The sequence below is a fragment of the Sapajus apella genome, unplaced genomic scaffold (genome assembly GCF_009761245.1).
Source record: "Sapajus apella isolate SASKATOON/1434 unplaced genomic scaffold, GSC_monkey_1.0 scaffold34, whole genome shotgun sequence".
NCBI lineage: Eukaryota > Metazoa > Chordata > Mammalia > Primates > Cebidae > Sapajus > Sapajus apella.
The window spans coordinates 17,388,867-17,409,411 of NW_022436974.1; the positions used below are offsets into that span (position 1 = coordinate 17,388,867).

The 20,545-nt window shown below is 36.2% G+C and overlaps 1 protein-coding gene across 25 annotated transcripts in view; it reads left to right on the forward strand.

Moving 5' to 3' along the window:
- The window catches only part of DLG2 (discs large MAGUK scaffold protein 2), a 2,183,817-nt gene that overhangs the window by 1,666,610 nt on the left and 496,662 nt on the right, over positions 1-20,545 (forward strand). For all 25 annotated transcript variants that reach the window (XM_032295960.1, XM_032295961.1, XM_032295962.1 and 22 more), the window contains one exon: positions 13,357-13,493. In XM_032295960.1, the coding sequence (XP_032151851.1) occupies positions 13,357-13,493 (137 nt within the window). The remainder of the gene's footprint in view (positions 1-13,356; positions 13,494-20,545) is intronic.

Consider the following 20,545-nt stretch of genomic DNA (forward strand, 5'->3'; position numbering starts at 1 on the left):
ATTTATCATTATTTCCACCTTGATCTGTGAACTCCTTGACAAAAGGAACTGTGTTCTGTTCATATTTATATTTCCCTGTACCAGTGTTATGAGTTGAATCGTGTCCCTAAAAAGATGATGTTTTAACCGCTGTTTCCTGTGTATGTGACCTTATTTGGAGATAAGGTCTTTATTAATGGTCAGTTGGGATATGGTTATAAGGGTAGACTCTATTCCAATATGTCAAGTGTCTTTACAAAAAAAATTGGACACAGAGACAGACATGCACATATGGAAAATTCCATGTGAAGAGGAAGACTGAGATCGGAGTGATGCATCTACAAGATAAGGAATGCAAAATATTGCCAGCAAATCACCAGAATCTAGAAGAGGGGAATGAAATAGATTGTCTCTTTTAGCTTTCAGAAGTAATCAACCTGCTAATGCCTTGATCTTGGTCTCCTAGCCTGCAGAACTACGAGGCATTAAATTTCCATTAGTTATAACACAGTTTTTAGTACTTTGTTGTTGCAGCTCTAGAAAACTAAGATAGCCTGGAATTGAGTGTTGTTTTAATGAGTGAATGACGTAGCTCATTACATTATTTTACCCCCGATTCCTTCCCTGCATGGTTTGCTAAAGTATGCTTATGGAAAAAAGATCCAGTGGTCTTGATTTAGTTCAGTAATTCATTTAAAAATTAGTTTCGAAGCTGGGTATAGTGGTGCACACCTATAGTCAGCTGCTTGGAAGGCTGAGGTTGAGGGAATCTCTTCACCTCAGAAGTTTAAGTCCTGGACAACATAGCATAGACCCCTATCTTTTAAAATAAAAATTAAAAATTCATTTTTGAATATCTACTTTGTTAATAAAACCCCTGGGCATACACAATAAGAGGGTTATTTTCTCCTCTACCTTTAAAATGGTAACCATCCAATATGGGGGAATAAGATATTCCTACAACAAATTTGCGCATATCACAGCATTTATTTATGGCAGCTGCCTATTGTGATTAATTGGTGTTCATGTCATACCAACTGTTGAAAGTTCTAAATATCAGCCCTTCCTATAAATAAATAACTATACTCTAATTCTATGTAAAAATTGATGTATCATTAAAAGTGAGATAAAGCTGGGGAGAGATAGCAAGGGGAGAAATGCCAGATGTAGATGATGGGGAGGAAGGCAGCAAATCACACTGCCACAAGTGTACCTATGCAACAATTTTGCATGTTCTTCACATGTACTCCAAAACCTAAAATGCAATAAAATAAATAAATGGGGGGAAAAAAAGACAGATAAAGCATTATATTGGGCAGTGAAGAGAGAGTACTTTTAATTTAAAGAAGTGGCAATTAGGAGGAAGAACTTTGCAGAGGAAATGTTACTGAATAGAGGCCTTTGTGAATGGAAATTTTTCAAAATCCACCCAGTTACCCTTCAGATATTTCAACTTGCTTTCTCCAGCAACAACTCTGCCAATGGTACATCCACATCAAACTTCAACATGTGAGAATCTAAATAACTTTTATGGTTTTGTATGCTGGAATCTGTATACTTCCAAGACAATTTAGACGGTATTCAGACGTCAGTGTTGAATGATCTTGGTTTGCATGGCAGCAATAATTAACCTGGAAAAACTGCACAAACAGATGTGGTTGACAGCTTGAGGCAGTGTCTGTAACTTCGCTTATATTTTAATGATGGAAGCTTGGGGGATATTTCATTTCAAGTATCATGAACTAGTCCGTAAACAAGTAGGACAGCGTCTAATCACAATCTATCATACAGCCCCATAAGCAGTCAACTTGTGATTTGAGCAGACTGTTTCATCTTTAAGGTTAAAAAGTTGGTCAATGAGAGTTCTTTAAGAAAGTAACTGTGTCTTTCATTGGTCATTTTTAGTGTTCCTTTAGGGAAGAGACTGACATACTCTTCATTAATCCTTCACCACCCAATATAGTAGTTGGCATATTAAAAATTCTCAACAGATGTGGCTGGGTGTGGTGACTCATGCCTATAATCCCATTACTTTGGGAGGCCAAGGCAGGTGGATCAGGAGGTTAGGAAATGGAGACCATCTTGGCTACATGGTGAAAACCCATCTCTACCAAAAATACAAAAAAATGAGCCAAGCGTGGTGGCATGTGCCTGTAATCCTAGCTACTCAGGAGGCTGAGACAGGAGAATTACTTGAACCTGGAAGGTGGAGGTTGCAGTGAGCAGAGATTGCGCCACCCCACTCCAGCCTGGGTGACAGAGTGAGATTCTGTCTCAAAAAACAATGCTCAACATGCACTTTTTTTCCCTTGAGCTAAAGCAATCAACTAAAGTATACATATCTTTCTTAGTGTGGGGTACTTGAGATTCTAAAGTATACCTATGCCATGTGACAATTTGGTCTGAAGAATTCAATCACTCTTTCTGCATAAATTTTTTGAACCATTAATGTTAACACTGTGCTCAAAATAGTCTATTTTGTGCAACTCTACTTTCTAGGCTCATATAATTCTGTTAAAGAGAAAAGATCAGTGCACATCAAAGATTAATTTGTAAGGCGATTCAATCTAACTGCCTATATTTTCCATGCTTGTATCCAGACTTCTGAGAATTACTGGAGAAAAAAAAAAACTAGAACAATGCTATTATCAATCCACAGTCTCCAAACCCTCACTAGACAATCAACACAGTTCTCTGCCATTTTATACATTTCTCTAAGTAATTATATCTTCTATTTTCCCTTATAGCTATTCCAGAACATCTACACTTTCTTCATTCTCTGACCTCACTACTTCCCTCGTTCTTGATTGAGGACCATCCTTTCTTATTACCAGAGTAAACTGAAGATGAGAACTTCTTTAGTGTCCTGTTATTAACTTACAATCTTAGCATTCATCTCCACTGTCCTTTCCTCTTCTAATTCAGTGGGGGGAGTGTCCTCTTACCTTCATTTATTCACTTACTGGATACTTGGATATTTCTTGATATCCAAGTATCAAGGGCTGAACGTACATTAACATGCATTACAGATATTATTCTTTTCCTCTTGAAGACTGCATTCTGCCTAAAACTACTTATTACCATTGCCTAAACTTATTTCAGTTTCTCAGCTAAGCTACGTTATCTCTCAATGCTGGGTCTTTGAGTATTTGTTTCCCTCTGCAGGGGTGATCTCTCCCACTTTCTTGTTTTCTTGGTTCGTTGTTACCTTTCAGGTCTCAGATTATATATAATGACTGCAGTTATTCTTCTCTGACACTACCCCCTCTAGCCCAAGGTAGGCCACCCACCTATATGCTCCCATAGCCACTATTCCTCTTGTATCAGCACTTATCATGCTGCATTTTCATGATTGTTTTACCAGCCCTACTCTACCATAGAAAATAAGCTGCATGAGGACAAGAACCACAGATCTCTAATTCACTGATATAACAACAATATTTAGGCTGCTACGTGACACGTGGTCATCAGTAAGTGTTTAGTGAGTTAAAGAGAGGGATAAAGGCTGGTACAGAAAATTTGTTCTACTGGAGTACAAGTTAGAAATGGGAGAGTTTGTTCTACGCTTCTTCCCTAGCTTTTCGTGGTTGCTTACAATCTTTGGTGTTCCTTGGCTTGTTGATTCATCATTCTAATCTCTGTGTCACTTACCACATGAATTGCCCCCTCTTTATTTCTATGTTTCTGTGTCCAAATTTCCTCTTCTTTTAAGGGCACCAATCATTGGACCCTGATCTAGTATGACCTCATCTTCTTAAGTTACATCTGCCCCCCGAGAAGCTAGGATTACAGGCACCCACCGCCACACCTGGCTTTGTATTTTTAGTAGAAGCCAGCTTTCTCCATGTTGGTCAGGCTGGTCTAAAACTCCTGACCTCAGGTGATCCACCCACCTCAGCCTCCCAAAGTACTGGGATTACAGGTGTGAGCCACCATGCCCAGTCCATAATTCATCTTTTAAAGCTACATCTGCAAAGAACCTCTTTCCAAATAAGGTTACATTCACAGGTACCAGGTGTTAGAACTTCGGCACCTCTTTTTAGGGGACATAATTCAACCTATAACAGATGCCATGTGAGTAGGTTGTGGTTTATGGGCCAGATGGATGAGATTAAGGAGGGTTTGTAATATATAGAGAGAGGTAGAACTACAGATCAATGTCTAAAAACTTCAGCTATTATAGTAAGGAGACTGTGGCAAGTTCAAGAGATCTTTTCAAGACAGGACAGAGAAATGACCAAATCCATAACAGAAGAAAAGCATTGAGGGTAAGGAACTGAATATTCTAGAGAAAAAAGAAAGAAAGAAGTAAGGTCCGAAAGTGGAGGGGAAGATTTCGGTTTACAAAAGAGAAATAATGTTTCTTCCTTTAAGCAAAGGGAAAGCAGAAAGGATAGGTATATAAATGTGAATTTTTCAGAATGAAATAGACATTAAAGCAATGTGCTAAAGGTATGAGTGGGTATTACAAGATACGTAGTAGGAGGAAAAGTTTTGGGCTGTGGCTACAGTAAGTTAATTGGGTGATCTGTGAGCAATTCTTCAAGCAGGATTGAGGATGCTTTGCTTAGAAATTTTAAACAGAATCATTTCTTCCAATCCCAAATTTTGTCTTTTGAATCCAGAGAGAATCCAGAGAATAAGAAGATAAAGCTTTGGGTTTTTAATTAATCGTATTGGCAGTGGCCAGTGTGATTAACTACTCTCTCAAATTAAAATAAAAGATGCTTTTTTTTTTTTTTTTTTTTCATTTGTTAAAGCAACATTTTCTTTCTACAAAGGAAGAGATGTCAAGTAGTCTGTTATCAGTGTGGACCAGTTCCCACAGGGAAGGGGTTTTTTTTGTTTGTTTGCTTTTTAACTGAAACGCGTGCACATTCACAAGTTAAGTTGCCTGTATGGGTGGGTGTTTTCTAAGACACTGCCAGCCATGGTTCAAGATAGATTCTGTGTTTCCTTTAACAAAACATTGTAGGTAGAATGTGCAGAAAATAACTGGTGCTTTCTGTAAAGCAGTAAACGTCTTACCTAGCAGATCCTAAATAAACTCTGACAAAACCAGTCTGCTTAATAATTTTGAATTGTTTAGAGATAACCCAGAGCCCTCTCCTCAGAAACTCACATGAAATAAAGTTGAACCAAGTCATTGAATGAATAAGACATCCTAGGGCTTAGTTCTCTACACCCACAAAGAATATTCGGGTACATTGTAATCATATGACTTTTCAAAGCATTTGAGTGTTTATTCTGAGCTTTAGCACAGTATCAATCACGGCTGCCAAGACTTCTGCTTCAGGCCCCACCTCTCACTGACACCTCCTCCTCAGCGTAGGCAGGCAGCAAGGAAAAAGAGTGAACTGTTATCTGTTCATGGTGTTCTCTTTTTATAGCATGGGAAAAAGATTTTGTGTGGAGAAACTTTCAGTTAAAGGCTTTAACCAGGTTCAGACATTCCTTTGCTTGTGCCTGCACTTCCTGTGTTAACATGAGGAATCACTGTTTGGAGATATGCAAGGAAATTGGAAAGATGAACCCAGCCTTGTCTGATAGATGTAATCCTGAAGTTCTGCATGTGCACCACATGTTTGCCAAATAGGTTATTTTTAATTACTTGAGCAACTAGGTGTTTAAATTTGGCATGCCTTTTTCTTTTACTAGAGTAATGGAATATTCAGTGATTTTACTTCCTTTAGTGAAATGACTACTTACATTTTCCTGTGTCAGCTTTGTTTATGACCCACATGCTATAAGGTTTATTCTTAATGGCCCAACATTCCACAGTAGGTAGTATTATAATCAGCATTCTGGGGTGAGAACTACCAACTCTTTTCACTGAGTTTATTCTATAATGGACCAGTTTGTCATCACGTGATGGTCCAGAACTATTTCCTTGTCACGAACATGTCTTTTCAAAATGGTGACCAATTCTTTAATTGTCACAAAACTGTTGCTTCCCAAAAGTCAGTATTTTGGCCATTTTCGATGTTCCTGACTGATTTGAGTCAGGAACTCATTGCATTCATTTTGGTAGGGACTACTCCGGTTTATTGTATCATAAATACATATTTTGATTGTTTGCCAGGCATTTTTGCCTCAATTTTCAGCTCAGTAGAGTGGAACTTTATTAGCCCTGTGTGATGTAAGTCAGGACAGTTGATTCATTAGTCATTTATCCAGCCTGGAATCTGAATATTTATTGGTTTTAAATATGCATTTTCTTTTATCAGTTCTAACATAATCTATCAAGACCTAGTCCAAATGCTAAAACATCTGTTAATTATTCTCCTTCTCCCCTAAGAATTAAGTCATGCTCCCCTCACATAATGGTAGTACCAATGTAGAATGCATCCAAACCAGTTAGATTATGTCAAAGTGTTGAAGTGTCTTGTTTTCCCAACAGCTTGACAGTTTATCAAGACACTTACTGTATCGAGCATCTATTATTGCCGGTCACTACAGAATATAGATATATTTACTCCTTTATTATAAGCAAAGAAATGGAAACTCAAATTTGCACTTTTGTAAGATGAAAGAATCAGAAAGTGAAGCTGGCTCTGCTGTTGCCCTATTGCCTGCCCAGTGCTTAGCATAAACTCCGTACAGGCTGAGGATGGAGAGCTCGTCGAAGTTTACCTGAGGCAATGTGGTGCCTTATGCAGTTACTGACTGCAGCTACCACAGCTCACTGTTTCTGTCCCTTGCTCATTCAAAGCTACTAACTTCACCTTTAAGGGGGGACTTAAAGATGTGTGACTTCCCTTGTCTTCTTACATTCATTGGTTCATTCATTCTTTCATTTAGTACATATTTAAGAGGCAAGTATGTATCTGGTTTTGTTCTACTTGCATAGTACAAAATAGACCAAACACCTTGTCATTCATGGAGCTTATGTTTTCACCAAGGGGACAGAACATAGAAAACATAAACAAAATATGTAGATGACTTATATAGTACATTGCAAGGTAAGAAGTGCTGGGGAAAATGAAAATATATAGTATATTACAAGGTAATAGGTGCTAGGGGAAAATAAAAACTAGAGCAGGGTAAGGAAAAGAAGTATACAGTCAGGGGACAGCATTAACTAGGAACCTTAGGTTCTAGCTCCTACAGATATTGATATTTGAACAAAGCCCTGAAAGACAGGTATTCGATGCAGCAGAAACAGCTGTAGCAAAGACCCTAAGTTGAAAGCATGTCTAGAGTGCTCTAGAAATATCAAGGCTGTAGGAATATAGCTAACAAGGGAAAGTGAGGACCTCTTCAAAACTACAAACCATTGCTCAAATAAATCAGAGATGACACAAACAAATGGAAAAACGTTCGGTGCTTGTGGATAGGAAGAATCAATATCATGAAAATGGCCATACTGCCCAAAGTAATTAGAGTCCATGCTATTCGCATCAAACTACCATTAATATTCTTCACAGAATTAGAAGAACCTCTTTTAAAATTCTTATGGAACCAAAAAAGAGCCTGAATAGCCAAGATAATTCTAAGCAAAAAGAACAAAGCTGGAGACATCCATAACTAGCCATATGCAGAAAATTGAAGCTGGACTTCTTCCTTCTACCTTATACGGAAATTAACTCAAGATGGGATTAAAGACTTAAGTATAAAAGCCAAAACTATAAAACACCTAGAAGAAAATCTAAGCAATACCATTCTGGACATAACCACAGGCAAGAATTCATAATGAAAATGTCAAAAGTAATTGCAACAAAAGCAAAAATTGACAAACAGGACCTAATTAAAGAGCTTGTGCCCAGCAAAATAAACTATCGTCAGAGTTCCAGACAACCTACGGAATGAGAGAAAAATTTTATAATCTACCCATCTGACCAAGGTCTAATATCCAGCATCTACAAGAAAAATAAACAAATTATAAGAAAAAAAAAACCTGTTAAAAAGGGGCAAAGAACATGAACAGACTCTTCTCAAAAGAAGACACATGTGCTGCCAACAAACATGAAAAAAAAAGGGCTCAACATCACTAATCATTAGAGAAATGCAAATCAAGACCACAATGAGATACCACCTCACACCAGTCAGAATGGCCATTATTAAAAAGTCAAAAAACAACAGATACTGGTGAGATTGTGGAGAAAAATGAATGGTTTTACACTGTTGATGGGAGTATAAATTAGTTCAACCATTGTGGAAGAGAGTGTGGCACTTCCTCAAAAACCTAGAGGCAAAAAAAAAAAAATTCAACCTAGCAATCCCATCACTGGGTATATACCCAAAGGAATATAAATCATTCTGTCATAGAGATAAATGCACATGTATGTTCACTGCAACACTATTCACAATAGCAAAGACATGGAATCAACCTAAATGCCGACCAATGATAGACTGGATATAGAAAATGTGGTATGTACACACCATGGAATACTACGCAGCCATAAAAAGGAATGTGATCTTGTCTTCTACAGGGACATGGATGGAGCTGGAAGCTGTTATCATCAGTAAACTAACACAGGAACAGAAAACCAAATACCAACACCACATGTTCTCACTTATAAGTGGGAGCTGAATGATGAGAACGAACGGACACATGGGGGGAACAACACTCACTGGGACTTGTCAGGGAGAGGGAAGCAGGGACAGAGAGCATCAGAAAGAATAATAGATGCTGGGCTTAATACAAATTGATGGTTTGATATGTGCAGCAAACTACCATGGCACACATTTACCAATGAAACAATCCTGCACATTTTGCATATGTACCCCAGGGCTTAAAATAAAAGTTGAAGGGAGAAAATAAAAATAAAAATATCATGGACACAAGTGTGTTTAGAGTGGAATGAAAGAGGGAAAAGTTAGCTAACGAAGGGAAGGGATGGGAGAGTAGTAACAGGTTGGAGAGTCTTAGCCAGTCTAGGCCTTATAAGGTAGCCAGGCTGCCCCTGCTTTAACAGAGTCTATGCAAGAAACACCCAGATAATGTGTGTTTGGTCTTATTGCTCAGTGGTGAGAGCCCACATTTGTGTTCATAGAGTAGCTATACAAAAATTACTAGCATTATCTGGGTTTAGAACATTGCTTCAGACATATTCAAATATACTCACTCATACGAACCTGCTTATGGATCATTATTTTTATAGTGTTTCTGGTCAATGGATACAAAAATACAGTTAGATAAATGAAATAGATCTTTCTAGTGTTCAGTAGTGCAATAGGGTAGCTATAGTTAACAATAATGCATTGTATATTTAAAAATAATTGAGAGTGGAATTAGAATGTTCCTAACACAAAGACATGATAAGTATTTAAGGTGATGGATATCCCAAGTATCCTGATTTGATAATTACGCATTGTATACTTGTATCAAATTATCACATGTGCCCAATTAACATCTATTATGTATCCATAACAACTAAAAATTAAAAATGGAAAAAAAAATCCTTTACATTTACTTTGGCCATGCTCAATAGCAGCTGGTAATACAATGCATAGTATGTACTCCAGAGAGGCTTATTGAATGATGGATGTGTGAATGAATAAATGAATGAGGACAGATGTAGTCTTATAGCACAGATGGCTACTTCCACCCATAAATAAACATATATTTGGATGCAGATATAAACTACACATTTATCATCTTGAATTGAATATTTAGAATATGATTAACTAGTAATTAAATGTTAATTGTTTTTAAACACATGCATGTTACATCAAAGTAAGTGAAATTGGAAAAATTACTAGTTGTGTACATTCAGAAACATCTCTGGCTCTGAGAGGGACATTTGCTAAAAATATTTTGCTTCACCTTGAACAGAGTCACTAGTTTAAAAGAAGTACATAAACCTAATCTCAACAAAAAATGTTACTCATTTTTTATCTAGCTAGCTAGCTAGCTATCTACAGTATCCATAATGATTTCATTGTCTTGTGCAGTCTTCAACTTCAAATGTCAACTATACACTTGCCATTTTTGTTGGACTTAACCATCTTTATAGTGATAATTTGTTTCTATAGCTCTTCTGTAACTAAGACTCTGTGGCATTTACTGCTGGTGTAGTGGCTATAAATTGGAGTCTGAATTTGTTTTAACATTCTCTTTTCAGAGTTTGGAATAACCTCTGTACTTTTATAAATGTGATAGATTGATCTTAGCATGTGGCTAAGAAACTTTTGTAAATATATTTTTTAAACTTCCCTATGTTTTGGGAAACAGGAGCTGATATGTATTTTAAATTTTATAGGAAAAGCCAATTTGGGACATTTTATTCTTTTGTCATCATTTGCTTAATAAACAAGTTGTAAATCTGAGGCAAACAAATATATTCATGGTTCCATAGGGTGGCAAAGCATTAATAAAAATAATTACCCACATCAGAAGGAAATTAGATAACACTTGCTTTAATTGCCCTATCAATTTAAATCAATTTTCCATTTATTCTTTAACAGCTATTATGGTTAATTTAACAATCATTGCATTTCAAATATAATTCCAGAGATGTTGCTTTATAATTTACTATGCCATCATTTTCAATTAACTGTTTATGCTATCTTAAGAGCACATAGCCTTACCCAATATTTATTCAATAAAAGTATTGAACAGAGTTAATATTTTAGTGAAGGAAAGTTAATAAAGTATTTTTTATTATTGTGTAAAATGCCAAATATGTTAATTATAGCTTTATTATTTTACTAGGTGTGTGGTTTAAAAACAAATCTTAAGCAAAGTGAGCTATAGAAATTATGTTTTTAGTCAGAAGGCCTTTGATTAATATCTATCTTCTTGAGTAATTTGCATGTTACGATTGTAAAATGTAAAGAAAATGTATGCTGGAAGTATTATACTGAATGGGCATTCAATCATATTCTGAAAGGGATTTTTGAAAATTCTTAAAGTTATCAATTATTCCTTTAAAATGATCTCATAATGAATTTTAAAAATACATTCATGTGTCATTTAATAATGGGCACGCCTTCTGAGAAATACATCATTAGACAATGTCATCATCGTTATGGGAACATAATAGAGTGTACTTATGCAAACCAAAACAGTATAGGCTACTACATACCTAGGCTGTGTAGTATAGCCTGTTGCTCCTGGGATACAAACCTGTATAGCATGTTACTGGACTGCGTAAAGTAGGTAACTGCAAAACAATGATAACTAGTTGTGTAACTTAACATATCTAAACACAGAATAAGTAGAGTAAAAAAATAAAGGATAAACAGTGGTACATCTGTACAGGGCATTTACCATGAATGGGACCTGCGGGACTGGACATTGCTCTGGGTAAATCAGCGAATGAGTAATGAGTGAATGTGAAGTCCTAGTACATTATCGTACACTACTGTAGAACTTGAGAACACTGTACGCTTAGGCCAGACTACATTTATGAAAAAATTCTTCAATAATAAATTAACCTTAGCTTATTGTAACATTTTTACTTCATGAACTTTATTTACTTCATGAACTTTATTTTGACTCTTTTGTAATAACACTTAGCTTAAAACACAAACATATTGTACAGCTATACAAAGTATTTTCTTTTTTCTATTCTGATTCTATAAGCATTTCATTTACTCCATATATATATATATATATATATATATATTTTTAAACTAAAAAAAAAAAAAAAAACTAAGACACAAATACACATATTAGCCTAGGCATACCCAGAGTCAGGATCATCAAAATCATTGTCTTCTACCTTCACAGCTTGTCCAACTGAAGATATTCAGGAGCAATAATATGTAAAATAATGCTACAGCATGGATCTGTCATCTCTGGTAATAATAATGCCGCCTTCTAGGATACTTCCTGAAAGGGCTGCTTGAGGCTGTTTTCAAATATAACACTCAATGTATAACTCAAATATAACTAAAAAGCATAGTACAATACATAAACCAACAACATAGTTATTTATTATCATCAAGCATTATTTACTGTTTACAGTTGTATATGCTATACATTTACATATGTGACTGGCAGTGGAGTAGGTTCATTTATACCAGCATCACTGCAAACACTTGAGTAATTATTATGCTATGATGTTACAATGACTATGACGTCACTGGCAATAGCCATTTCTCAGCTTCATTGTAGTCTTTTGGGCCCATCATCATATATATAATCTATCACTGATCAAAACATTGTTATACAGTGCATGACTGTAACTCTATTCTTGTTATTGCTTCATAGTTTAATAATAGTTAAAATTGTATAAGCCACAGTACAGTAAAAATCATTCCCTTAAAATAGACAATTGCCATGTTTAAACTGATTTGATATTTTGTCATCTTACAAAAATAATATAGTCTAAGTATACATTTTAAATTTTTTGGCTGGGTGTGGTGGCTCACACCTGTAATCCCAGCACTGTGGGATGCCAAGGTGAATGGATCATCTGAGGTCAGGAGTTTAAGACCGGCCAGGGCAACATGGTGAAACCCTGTCTCTACTAAAAATACAAAAAAGTACTTGGACATGGTGGCACACACCTGTAATCCCAGTTACTCAGGAGGCTGAGTCAGGAGAACCACTTGATGCTGGGAGGCAGAGGTTGCGCTGAGCCGAGATTGTGCCACTACACTCCAGCTTGGGTGACAAAACAAGACTCTGTCTAAATAAATAAATAAATAAACAAACACTTTTTTATTCTTTATTTTCCAATAGAATATTTTAGAGAATCTTTTTATTTTTTAGACTGTATACAGGAATAATTCATTTTTTTGTGTGACTAACCTCACAATCAGGTAATCAGTTAATAACAATAAATGCTAGGAAATATAAAATGACAAGGTGGCAAGAGAAGAAAACATGAAACGAAAAAGTATCTATCTTCTTCTCCTTATCTTCTCTGAAATTATTACATATATGTCCAGTGTAGCTTTTCATGGCTCTTGCCTCACAATTTTTGAATAATTTTATTTTTCATCCTGAAATATCAAGAATATCCAGGTCTCTGCCCACATGATTGACAGTAATTCTGTTCTCTATGCTAGAGTAACAACAGCAATGAAGATGAGCCTATAAACTCAGCAATGAGCAGCACCATATTTGTCTTTCTTCCAGTTCATCTAGGGTCCCTCCACACTCTTTGCCTGATCCCTGCTCTGGCCAGTTACCCTTATAAACAGGATAGCTGAGGAACAGCAGTTAGGTATACAGTCTAGAAATAGAACAAAACTACTCACATGGATTGACTTCAAAATCTTTGCCTCATTTGTATGAATCAAAAAGCCTTCAAATATTTAAAGAAAAAACTAGATTAAAATAAAATGTTTACTGTTATTTATTGCTGTTACAGTAAGTTGAGGATTCATTTTTAAAAACGGTTAAAATATGGCTAACTGCATTTTCTAAAAACAACTACAGCAGCAAAACAAGGCTTTCCGTTTTCTATTCCTTTCTTATAGGTTTAGGCTTCAGTATTGCAGGAGGTGTGGGGAACCAGCACATTCCTGGAGACAACAGCATTTATGTAACTAAAATTATAGATGGAGGAGCTGCACAAAAAGATGGAAGGTTACAAGTAGGAGATAGACTACTAATGGTGAGTATGACTCCAGCAAAACTGTTTGTATATTTATAAAGCTCTTGTTTTCCAGTGTATGACTGTCCCTGTTCAAGCTGCCATCACAAAATACCATAGGGTGGGTGGCTTAAACAGCAGAAATTTATTTTCTCACAATTCTGGAGACTAGAAAGTCCAAGGTTCCAACCGATTAGGTTCCTGGTGAGGGCTCTCTTCCTGACTTGCAGGCGGCCACCTTCTCACTGTGTCCTCACATGGTCTTTCCTAGGTATTTGTGCAGAGAGAGATCTCTCTCTCTCTTTCTCTTCTTGTAAATCCGCCTCTTTTAAGGTCCAGTCCTATTGGATTACGGCCCCATCTTTAACTCATTTAACCTTAATTATCATCTATAGAGCCTATCCTCAAATACAGTCACAGATGGGTTAGGGCTTCAATTTATGAATTTGTGAGGGGTCCACAGTCTAGACGATGGGCAAAAATGGAGAAGAGACAGCAGATTTATGAGTAAGAGATCTCAAAGTACATGGACAATGTATCCATTTTGTTGACATTTTCAAAACAGAAATCTAAATTTTCATCAATTTTCTTAGGGACACATGGCATAGAGATTATCTTTTGTTCTTCCAATATAATGTGTCTCCTATTAGGGAGAGCAACTGCTATTTATAGACTGCTGGAGAGGTGGGGTTTACATAACAAAAGAAACAACACCCTGACTTACTTCATGGTCCTTTGTGCAACCAGTATAGACACAGCACCTGACTTCCAAGAATTTATAGTCTGAGTTGTGCTACATGTGTAAATGGATCTCATCCTTTCCTTCCCTTAGACAGAGTTATAGCTGTTTCATTTGCCAGCTTCCCACATGCGTCAGGAGTCCTAGGCAGTAACTGACATTGACACACAGCCAGTCTTTCTGAACCATGGAGTTACATGATAACCTAAAGCAAAATTAAGGCAATTGTAAGCAGCAAAGTATTTGGGACTGTGTTAATAAAACTGCCTTATGTCCATTTACTGTTGTATGCCAAAATCTACAGGATAGTAATCAAATATTGAAAATTAATCATAGGTAGCTCTCAAGTAAGATTAGCATATCTGTCTAATCATATGTCTACCCTTATAAAACGGCCTCTAATCTATGTCTGCAATGATCCATTATCTCCAACAGTTTTGTGAGAAGTGTCTGGGGAGGATCAGCCTATACAATCTCAACAGAAAATTATTTTTATGACTCATGCAAGTTTTAGAGGTTGAACCTCCATATTTTGTATTTATTGTACCTACTTCCCTTGGCTTTAGAGAGCTTGTGTTTAATCCCAGTGGTCTAATTTCATAGTCGCCAATGACCTTTGGGTAAAATAAGCTTTGTGTTAGTTAAGAGCTTTGTAATAATCTTGATAGCCAACATTGACCTGGCATTAGCTAAGTTCCATGTTCTTTTATAAAAGGCTTTTTTTTTTTTTTTTGTAATGTAACGTATTTCTCATAGCAGCACATTTTATATAAGCAAAAAGGAACCGAGGTGTAGACAGGTTTACTGACTTGCCCATGATCATGTATTTAATAATGGACAGAACTGGGTTTCAAATTGAGGCAGTCTGGCTAGGACCACTCATCACCACCAAGCTATACTGCCTGATGTGCAAGGTGTGTTCATTAGTTTCCTTGAATTTGTCAGTCAACTCTTTCCTTTCCTACTTTATTCGTCATCATTTATTAATTACTTTTTTAATAAGTACATGCTGCCCACCTACTGTGTCCTAGGCAGTAGCCAGTATTCAGGAAGGAACTCTGTCATGAGAAAACAGGAGGGGCAAAAAATACAAAATACACCATTAATGACGTTAGCCAAACTTAAAGTTAAGAGCTTTACCACCTGAAGCCACTACTGCTTTCATTCTCAAGAAAGTCCGATTTTTTTTGTCTGTTTGCTTGCTTGTTTGTTTTCAATGTAAAAATTTGTTCTTACGATGTTCTTCTATCTTCTGGATGAGAAAAGTTGTTATTTGGATATAAGACCTGAACAACTTCTCTCTGGCATATAAACTTCATTGCTTGAAATGTTGTCTTGAGAATAGAATAAATTGTGATAACCATATGTACATAATGCTAAGTTGAAAAATAAAGAGGGCAGTTTCATTATCAAGTGATGACTGTCTTAGCTAGTTGCTGGTTTGACCTTTGATGCACAGTTCTGTAAGAGTTTGGTTGTAGGCAGCTCTCCCGGTATTTCTTCATCTGCTGCTATTGTACAATCATGGTAAATGCTATGTGCTTACTTCTTGAAGTTCTGTTTAAATTTTTTGTTTTATTTCCAAATTCTTTTAAAAAATAACAACCTTGATCTAAATAATTCTGTCAAAGGATTTTCCAGGCACCACACTATTTCATTACCATTTTCTTGATATTTATTGTAGATATAATGATTCCAAAAATAGCTGTGACATAATCCTTAACTGTTTTGAGTTTTAAAGCATAGTTTAAAAAAAAAAAGAACCTTCAATAGTAATAGGTCTCTCCTTTCTTACGTAAGGAAAACATAATTAGTACTTCCAAGGCAACTGCCAAATTGAATCTGGAAATGAAAGAAAATGATTCATTTATAATAATCTGCAGACAGAATAACCCTCAAAAAGAGAATAAAGACAAAAAATCACTGAAGCCACCAAAAAGACAAATTATCTTGCCTCAACCCAAAAATATGTATTAATGCTCTCCTCTGTCATTCCTTTCCACCTCCTCTTCCCTTTACTACCCTACATTCATATTCTTTGTATCTTCCCCCTCTTCTACTCTCCTCCCACAAAGGAAGTACAAATGATTTAGATTCTATGGTGTACCAGCTGTACCGCACTCTGCATATTTTTCTCTAAATATGCTATTCTTTCTAAAGCAATTTGCACCACTTCCTTCTCTCACTTCTTAGAAAAAAAAATCCACCATATATTATTCACTCAGAGTTCTGTAAGTAAACTGGCCTAAAATAAAATTCCACTAATTTCTTTATTCTTCCATGGTTGAATACTCACAATTCAGGAAGTCTCCTAGCAACTGCCCGCTACTGAGACCACAGTCATTTTTTAAAGAGTTAGTAATAGCAATAACTCTTTTAGTTTCTCAAGTAAAATAGCTATAATGTTGGATACCACCTGAATCATACCATCTGTAATGGGTACTTTTTTTCCCTGAAGAATTTCTTATATCTCAGAAATTTTAATATGTTTATCTTAAAGGTCATCTTATATCAACCCTTGCTTGGTACATTAGGAAAGCAGGCATGTGAAGCAGTCCCTCACCTCTCATAGAACCCCTTTAAGAGCGGATAATGCCTCCTGAAAGCTATTTATTAGGTAATAAGTATCATTAAATGTTTTCCTTAAAATTCTGTTAAACCATACTTCCCCATAAATGTCACCCTTTGTTCATTGCTCTGTCCCATGGAAACAAAAAGGCGAAGACTAATTCCTCTCCCATGTATATTTGAAAGAGCTGTCTTTTCACTTCTCACTGTTTAGAATGTTTTAGACCTTTCCTCTCTCTTCCAGTAAATTTTATCACACATTCATTCATCTTCTGTAAATAGATTACACTTGTTACAAAACTTCTTTATATTCCTTACAGTCTTATTTCCCACTTTAAAAATTGCACATAATAGTATAATACCTGGCCTTTGCAAATATTCTTCTTAAAGAAATAATTATGCTGTCTGTCACCTTTGCAATAAGCCTCTTGGTGTTTGAAATGAGATGACTGTAATGTTAGATCACTCTGATGTTTAATGGGTCACCCAAATACAAGGTATATGTTCTTTTTACCAAAATATGTATTTATTTATTTTGAGACAGAGTTTCACTCAAGGTGCCCAGGGTGGAGTGCAATGGCATAATCTTGGCTCACTGCAACCTCCGTCTCCCAGTTTTAAGCGATTCTCCTGCCTCAATCTCCTGAGTAGCTAGGATTACAGGCATGTGCTACCATGCCCAGCTAATTTTGTATTTTTGGTAGAGACAGAGTTTCTCCATGTTGGTCAGGTTGGTCTCAAGCTCAGGTGACCTGCCCACCTCAGCCTTCCAAAGTGCTGGGATTATAGTCATGAGCCACTGTACCCGGCCCAAAATAAATTTTTTTAAAATTTCCTTTGCTACTTAGAACTTATTGTTCACTAGAATTTTGTTTTGTTTTTTAAATGGTAAAGTGGCAGTGACCTCAGATTTTGTGGATTGTACCAGTGGTTTAGTGTCATAGTCTCAGATGAAATAAGATTATCTTAGCCTTGAATTTCAGGGGTGGTAACCACGGAATACTATGCAGCCATAAAAAAGGATGAGTTCATGTCCTTTGCAGGGACATTGATGAAACTGGAAACCATCATTCTCAGCAAACACACAAGAATAGGAAACCAAACATCCATGTTCTTACTTATAAGTGGATGTTGAACAATGAGAACACCCAGACACAGGGAGGGGAACATCACACACCGGGGCCTGGGGTGTAGAGGGACAAGGGAGGAATAGCAGGGGGTGAGGGAATTGGGGAGGCATAGCATTAGGAGAAATACCTAGTGTAGATGACGGGGTGATGGATGCGGCAAATCACCACCATGGCATGTATATTCCTATGTAACAAACCTGCACAATCTGCACGTGTACCCCAGAACTTAAAGTTTAATAAATAAATTTTTTAAAAAAAGAAAGGAGGTCAGGCATGGTGGCTTATGCCTGTGGTCCCAGCACTTTGGGGTGCGGGGGTGGGAGGATTGCTTGATCCCAGGAATTCAAGACCCTAGGCAACATAGCGAGACCCTGTCTGTAACAACAACAACAAAAAAAAAAAAAAAAAAAAAAAAAAAAGAAAAAAAAATTTTTTTTTTTTTAGATGGAGTTTCACTCTTGTTGCCCAGGCTGGAATGCAGTGGTACAATTTCAGCACAGTGCAAACTCCACCTCCTGGATTCAGGCAATTCTGAGCATCCCAAGGAAAAAAAAAAAAAAAAAAAGAGTTTAACAACATAACACATTTTTAAATTCTTTCATATATTTTCACATATTGGCTTTCATTAAGCCCCTCCAAGGTGATACATACAGCCAAATATCTTACAAAAATGTTAACTCCTTCCTCTTTTTCTATATAAACTACAAATGTTGAATCCAGGATAATTTGATTGTCTTTTCTGCAGGGATAGCATTAGTTATTAGTTGTCAAAGCCCCTTGCCACATTGTAATTTAAGGTTTAAAATCTTAATCTCTTCTTTCTGTAAACTCTGCTCAACATTTGAAGAAAAAATTGTTGGTGAGAGATCTTTTATATCATTTACGGAGAATTAGTCCGTGTGTTTTCTTTCCTAAGAGGGAAGTAGTAAGTGACAGGAAAAGTAACAGACACATTGAAGTCAAGTGGAAAGACATTGAACTCAGATGAGAAAGATGGATTTCAGTCACAGGCACCTAGCACTGATTCTACCTAATCTGTCTTGGGCGAGTCACATCCATCTTTGGTCTTCTATTTTGGCCTCAATACCATGGTAGCATTATATTAGATTGGTATTTCCCGAAGTATGCTGTAAAATATTGTTCTCTTTTCTGTGTCACATGAATAGAATCTGTGACCAAGTAAGTTTGAGAAATTCTGCAACTTGTATTTCGGCCCCCTTGTAGAGTCTCAATGAATTTTGTATATTAAAAATTCTATGAAGTCCTGCCATCAAGTAAGTGTTTTGATTTTGATTTACAAGTCTGTTTTATCATGGAATCTTTTTCTTAGATACTCATAAAACACTTAAAACTTGTGTTTAATGGAATATACTCAGGATGTGCTATGTGTGAGCATCTCTAATTTTTATTTGAAAATCAATATCCTATACATCAACTACATTTAGGAAATAAGAGTAGAAATAAGGCAAGTTTCTGAATGACTATTAGTTGTGATGACTGAAATTATTATTATTTTTGGTAGATTGACAAAATTGCCTGATTTCATCCAAGTATCAATAAGAAAATCAAACTGAAGACAGTCCAAATATGTAGAAATTATCTGCATAATGAATGAGATGTTAAAGCACATTCATTGGTTATACTAATCATACCAACCTTAGATCTATTAGAACCAAGACCTGTAACTCTCTGAGCATGTCTCTTTCCTAGTAACAACACGTTGCTATCACCTTGAAAAGATCTTTTGCCTGCACCTCCTCATTTATTCTTAACCCCAACTTTTGAGAGGCAGTTAGGACAGTCATTACTGCTATTTTTCAGAAGAGAAAGTTAGAACTCAGAGATGACGAAGGGATATCCAATATTGCATAACTAGTAAATTGTGCAATTAAGTTCAGCCATAGATTTTGATGTCCTAAAGTCAAATTCCTTTTACTGGTTTTGCTGTTTTTGTCCACATCTCTGATTCTCAATTTTGGTTACGTATTTGAATCTCAAGGTAAGCTCTTGAACATTATGAGCACCCAATCGTCAGTCAACCCTGATTAATCAAATCATAATTTCTGGGGTAGGGATCATACTTCATTTTATTTTATTTTTTAAGGTTTCCAAATGATTTTAGTGGGCAGCCAATTTAAAAACCACCATCCTACCTTGATGTAACCACAAGCTAGCCCTTTCTGCTGCTCCCACTGCTTCTCCTAAGGACAGCTTTGTTGGTAGTGCTCATTGTATCAAGCCAGCAGAGTATAATTTAGCAGTTTCCTGCCATGGGCTAAAAAAAATTTAGAACAGTTCACTGTCAAAACTCTGTCCCCTGAGGTTAGAGTCACATCTGAAACAACAGGATAAAACCTGGACAACTATTTCTTGAACTTTTTTCTAATTTATCTCAAATGTAGTAAGTTATAATACAGTGTAATTGCAATGACATATTTTAATTAAGGGTTAAAACCTTTCATTACATTATTTTTTCTTTTGCTTATATTCAATGTAATAGCCCTCTTTATAGAACTTGCTCTGTAATTATCATATGTTGCTGTCATTTAAAAATTACCGTAATAGCACACTCTATCAGTAAAACATAAAATGTTGCCACTAATATATTTCTCTACTCTAAATTACAGATATATCAC